The 5,875-nt window shown below is 57.1% G+C and overlaps 1 protein-coding gene across 1 annotated transcript in view; it reads right to left on the minus strand.

The window, feature by feature from the left end:
• Positions 1–1,381: 1,381 nt before the first annotated feature.
• LOC103596867 (chromosome unknown open reading frame, human C19orf45) overlaps positions 1,382–5,875 on the minus strand; it is a 4,718-nt gene continuing 224 nt past the window's right edge. The window contains exons 2-9 of the mRNA XM_008580613.1: positions 5,696–5,870; positions 4,499–4,602; positions 4,312–4,412; positions 3,948–4,060; positions 3,758–3,867; positions 3,212–3,413; positions 2,473–2,558; positions 1,382–1,987 (exon numbers count right to left, since the gene is read on the minus strand). Of these exons, the coding sequence (XP_008578835.1) occupies positions 1,760–1,987; positions 2,473–2,558; positions 3,212–3,413; positions 3,758–3,867; positions 3,948–4,060; positions 4,312–4,412; positions 4,499–4,602; positions 5,696–5,870 (1,119 nt within the window). The 3' untranslated portion in view covers positions 1,382–1,759. The remainder of the gene's footprint in view (positions 1,988–2,472; positions 2,559–3,211; positions 3,414–3,757; positions 3,868–3,947; positions 4,061–4,311; positions 4,413–4,498; positions 4,603–5,695; positions 5,871–5,875) is intronic.

Consider the following 5,875-nt stretch of genomic DNA (forward strand, 5'->3'; position numbering starts at 1 on the left):
CACAGCACTCACTGGCTGAGCGCGGTGCGGCCGGTCTCAAAAAGGAAAAAAAAAAAAAAAAAAAAGAAGAAGAGGATGGGTTTATTACAATGGCTCTTAACCAGGGTAATCCCCCACCTCCACCCAGGGTAAATTTGACAATATCTGGAGACATTTTGGCTGTCATAACTAGGAGGAAGGTGTGCTATTGGCATCTAGTGGGTTGCACATTCTGCAATGTACAGGAAGGCCTCCAACAAAGAATTTTTTTTTTTTCCCTTTTTGTCTTTTTTACTGACCGGTAACGGGATTGCAACCCTCGGTGTCGCGCCCGTACTGGGGACCAGCAACGGGATTGCAACCCTCGGTGTTGCACCCGCACCGCGCTCAGCCAGTGAGCGGGAACTGGTCTCCACATGGGATCCGAACCCTCGGTGGGAGCGCCGCCACGCTCCCAAGCGGCGCACTCTCCAGTGTGCCACCGGGCCGGCCCGAGAGAATTTTCTGATCCAAGATGTCAATAGTGCTGAGATGAAGAAACCCTGGTTTATCATGAAGTAACTAAGAAGAGTGTTATGCAAAACATCTTTAGAGGAAGCAAACAGAGGAGGTATTCTGAAGCCAGCAGACCCTCTCATGGTCAATGGGCCTACCACAAGCGCAGCCAAAAGGGCCATCTTGTCCCCATAGGACCCAAAGCTGGACTCCTGATCTTCCTGTGGACATGACAACCTGGCTTTGAAGAACTGATGCTAATGGGGAAAGGACTCTTGGCCAGGCTTGAGGTTGGCTCCTAGTGACCCGCTGGATTGGGAGCCTTGGCCTTTGGAGGTTTGACTCCAGGTTCAGGAAATCCATGTTCACTCATTGAAACTGGATGCTCAGCAGCCTACAGATGAGGCCCCGGGCATGGCCACCAAGACCTACCCCATTCCAGGCAGACCTGACCTCTTCCTCACCAGACCCCAGATCTTAAAGATTGGGTGCTGTCCAAGGTACTAGTCCTTGCTGAGGTCTGCCACCCACTAGCTTCAGGACCCCACCTGGTCCTCCTCCTTCAGACCATTTTCATTTTGTTCCTGGCTGGACACCTGCCCCTTTGGACCTTATCATGTCCTGAAGGCTTCTGTCGATTTCCCCCAGGACCCCACTCTGACCTGGGGGGTAGCCGCCCAGTCAGCCAGTGCACCATTCAGCTCCCAGTATCTGCCCGCAATGGAGAAAACTGCTGGGCCATTCTGGGCTGGGTCCACCCCTCCAGGCCCTCCCCTAGCCCCACCCAGTCTCTCCACAATCAAAAGCTCCTTCCCACGTCCTTGTTTTCCTCCTCCTCCTCACTTTCATCCTCAGAAGGGAAATTCCCCTCACCCCACGACCCCAGTCACACACACTGACAAATGTGTACATTTCTCGTTCATAACAATCTAATGGGAGACTTACTATTTATCTCCATTTTACAGATGAGCAAACTGAGGCTTGGAGGGGTTAAGTGATTTGCCCAATACTACTATCCAGGACATGGAGGAGTCAGGATTTGGACTGTGTCAGGATTTGGACTGGAAGCCCGTGTTCTCAACCCCTCACCCCAATGCCTGTTCAACACTATGACTCCGTGCTCTTAATGTCATTCAGAGTCCGCAGAAATGTCTGTTCAGGCGTTCAGGCTTTTCTCGATGGACTCATTCTCTCTTATACAGACCCTTCCTCCAGCCCTCATCCACCCAAACATCTTCTTTAACTGCTGACTAATGGGGAGGGGTGAGGTGTTGCCAAGTGACATTTATTGCTGGCTGGGGCATGGGTACATATGGGGCTGGGGGGCCCGAGGGTCTGTCTTCCCGCCCCCACAGCCCCACTGGCGAGACGTGCCCAGTGGCACGTGGCTCTCCTGGAAGCTGCCTGTTCTCAGCACTGCCGCGCCCTGGTGCTTGAAAGGAAACTCATCCTCGTATTGGGTTGAGAAGAAGCGCTGTTCACCCAGCGGGGGTTCCACGTGGCTGTACTTGCACTGTAGAGTCAGGGTCGGTAGACTGGCAGGGCAGCCTGGAGGGGGGCTGACCCGCCAGGGGCCGCCCTATGGTCCCCAGACCACCCTGGGGGCATCAAAGTGTGGGGAGAGGCTCAGCCAGGTTTGGCTGGTGATTGAGCCCTGGAGAGGTGGGCAAAAGTGTCCCTGTCTGGGCTGACCTGGGGTGAATGATTCCAGGGCTGGGGTGATCCTAGGCGACTCTAAGTTAGCTCTCAGCTTGGGGTATAAATGTGGCTGGTGATATGAAGATGCCCCTGAGCTGACCCTGACATGACCAGGGGGAGAGGGGTGAGCTAGAAATGACCTTGAAGCTAGGGTGACATTAAGATGACCCTGAGCCCGGGGTGACCCTAGTGGACTTGACACTAATACTGAGGCTAGGGTTACAGCAGAATCGTCTTGAGATAATCCTACATTGATTTGGGGGTTACCTGCTGAGGGATGTCTCCCTTTCCCCTCCTCACCCGCTGTAGCATCTCTTCGGTCACGGGGGCCCGAGCTGTACTGTGCGGCTTCAGCATCTTCTGGTTCATGGTTAAAAAATCTGATTCTGCGAGCGCGGTGTTGATAACACCAAGGTCAAGGGTTCGGATCCCCATAATGGCTAGCCGCCCTCCCACCGCCCCGCAAAAAAAATGTGATTCAGGACATTGCATGGGGGAGGCCCAGGTGGGGGGCCGAGGGAGGCCAGGCTGGGCCGAGGGGGTGGGGATGTGCAAAAGACTAAGGGTGGGGGGAAGGAATCAAGGGCCAAGCCTGGGGCAAAGGACGGATAGGGGGGTGGGAGGGAGGACTCAGGGTAGGGCTGAGGCCAGGGGCGGGGCCAGGCCAGAGGAATCTGAGGGTGGGGCCAGGTAGGTCAGGGGTGGAGCCAGAGTCTGACAGAGGAGGGGCTAGTGTTAGGTAAGGGGGAGGGGCGGGGCTACGGCCGGGCCAGAGGGGCGGGGTCATGCAGGGGGCGGTGCCGTAGAGGGAGGAGGGGCATGGCCACGAGGGGCTGGGGTGTCCGGGGGCGGAGTTGGGGTCCTGGTCAATTGGGGGGGGGATTTAGCCCTCCAGAAGATGGAGCCAGAGTCAGGCGGAGGGTGGGTAGGATTGGCAGGGGCGGGGTCAGAGCCGTGGCAGGGGCGGGGCCAGAGCCGTGGCAGGGGCGGGGCGAGAGCCGTGCCAGGGGCGGGGCTTTCCAGGGAGCGGGGCGCTCACCGCCGGTTCCCTGCAGCAGGTTGCTGTGCTGCAAGTGGAGGCTGGGCGCTTTCTGTGGCCGCCGCGTCTCTGGGGAGCAGTAGTGTGAGTCCATGGTGGTCTGGAAGAAGTGTCTGAGCAGCTTCGCCTCTCCTAGGGTCACGTGACTCTGCAATTTCTCGTGGGGCACGTGGCGGGAGGGTGGCTGGGTCGGGGGCGGCGGCTGTAGAACCACATTGCATCTGGGAAGCTCCCGGGTCCGGGATGTGCCGGGGCTCCGTGGATGGGAGGTGGTGGGCGCTGTGTGACCTTAGACAGCTCTCTCACCCTCTCTGGGCCCCACGCGATGGCGCTGGGAGTCGGTACTGTTATCTCATTTTACAGAGAGAGCCACTGAGGCTCGGAGTGGCTAAGAGACTTATGCTACGCCACTCGAATAGATCCAGGAGATCCCTGTATCCTTGTCACACTCACTCCCACCTCGGGGTCTTCACCCTTGCTCTTCGCTCTGCCTGGAAAGCCCTTTGCCCTGAGGAGCCCTGCCGCCTTCTCCCCCTTCCCGCTGACCTGGCCATAAAAGAACCGAGTGAAGGTGTCGAGGCTGCCCGGACCGGGGCACCAATTTCCTTTTAGGATGTGCGACTCCGGAGTCTGATCGTGGTGAAGAACAAAAAATTCTGCCAGTGGCAGAGAAGGTGCTGAGCAGCTCTGGTAGGCTGTCGTGGGCGTTGGGGGCAGGCAGGCGACAGACTCTCACCTGGCTCCCGGGCATAGAAGTGCTCAGCCTTAGTGGTTCTGTCGTGGAAAAGGCCATCTCCAGGACGGATATTCACATGATGGATGTTGGTCGCGGCTTGGGCCTTGTCATACCTGCAGATAAGGTAAGGTGGAATCCATCTGGGCCCTTACAACTCCCAGGAAAGTGGAGGGGAGCAGGGTTGTCCCCTGTCCAAGCTGTAGAGCACCAGTAGTGGGAGATCTGGTACAATAGTGGGCCATGTATGCCAGTGACAGAGACCTCAAAGGCAGAGTATTGGTCCTAGAGTCCTAGGTGGCACACCCTACATGCAACTGAAAGCCCATTGCTCCATGTTGGTGGCAAAGCTACGGTCCCTTTGTACCTGTCTGGAGGCAGCCCCTGGGGCGTGTAGGCCTGTTTCTGCTCTGAACTCATGGGTCCATAGCCAATCTTGCAGTCTCCCAGTTCCACGTGGGAGGAGGCCTGTGGGCAGACAGGGATGGGAAGGCCAAGACCACCTAGCCCCCATTGCTGCCCTCCCCAACAGCCTTAGCCCAGCCTTGATTTACCCTCTTACACATCAAGGCAGGAAGGCCCAGCAGCGCCTGGAACTGTCTCTGGTAGGAGGTCCCATCCTGGTTCCTATAGTCCCACTTGAGGGTGTTGGGCCCCCCTGAGAATGGGCAAGAAGGAGAGAAAGAGAATGGAATCGATTTCTGTGGGCTTGGGCCCACTGGGACTTGATTCCTAGCCTCAAAAGGGGAGCTGGGGGGCCGGCCCCGTGGCGCACTCAGGAGAGTGAGGCTCTGGGAGCGCAGGGACACTCCCGCCACAGGTTCGGATCCTATATAGGACTGGCTGGTGCGCTCACTGGCTGAGCGCGGTGCAGGCAACACCGCACCAAGGGTTGTGATCCCCTTACCGGTCACGAAAAAAAAGACAAAAAAAAAGGGGGGGGGAGCTGGGTAGTCCTTACCAGTCTAGACCGAGGGCCGTCTGGAAAACACCAAAAATAATAAAAATAATAATATCAAAGATAACTACCAAGCACTGAGCCAGGTGCCTAGATTAAGTTCTTGAGCCACTAGGAGCCAGAACTAAGAGTCAAAACCAGGACTGATAATCCCTGAGCCCAGCTCGGAGAGGTTTTGATTAGTGATGCCCACCAGGAGGGCCCCTGGAATCACAGAACTGGTAAAGCACACGAATGGTGGCTCCTCTTCGTTGAGTGTTCCCTATGTGCCAGGCACATGATGCACACTGGGCTCCTCCAGCTTCACCTGCTTCTGTTAAGTTGAACCCATTTTGCAGATGAGAAAAATGAGGCTTGGAGAGATCAACTTGCTCAGAGTTGCACAACTACTAAGGCGTGCTACTGAGGCAGATTTGTCTGACCCCAAACTAGCATTCACGACTTCTGCCCACTGCACAGCACTCTGGAGAAATTTGGGAGATACGCCCATTCTACAGATGCAGAAATTTAGGCTTCAGGAGGTTCCAGAGTTTCTGAGTCATGGTACTAAGGATATTTGGGGCTGGCTAGTTCTCTGTGGTGGGGGCTGCCTTATGGGAGGCAGGGTGTTTAGTAGCATCTCTGGCCTCTACTCACTTCCTGTTAGTAGCACCCTCTTCCCCAGTCGTGACAATCAAAAACGTTTACAGACATTGCCAACTGTCCCCTGGAGGAGAGGGGGTGCAGAATCCCTGCCTTTCTTTGAGAACCACTGGGTCAGCGAATCGCCCAGGCGGCGCGGGCGCGCGCTCACCGAGGTGGCGGCAGGGCGCGCGGGGCGGCGGGCGCACGTGCTGGGGCGGAAAGAGCTCCTGGTGCGTGGTGGGCGGGAGGCGCAGTTGGTCTCGGTCGCCGAGCGGCACCGAGTCGCGGTCGAAGATAAGGCGCGCGCCACGGATCTGCTCTCTGGCGCGTGCCGGCAGCTCGGGCCAGC

Source organism: Galeopterus variegatus, unplaced genomic scaffold (genome assembly GCF_000696425.1).
Source record: "Galeopterus variegatus unplaced genomic scaffold, G_variegatus-3.0.2 Scaffold2133, whole genome shotgun sequence".
In the NCBI taxonomy this organism is placed as follows: Eukaryota; Metazoa; Chordata; class Mammalia; order Dermoptera; family Cynocephalidae; genus Galeopterus; species Galeopterus variegatus.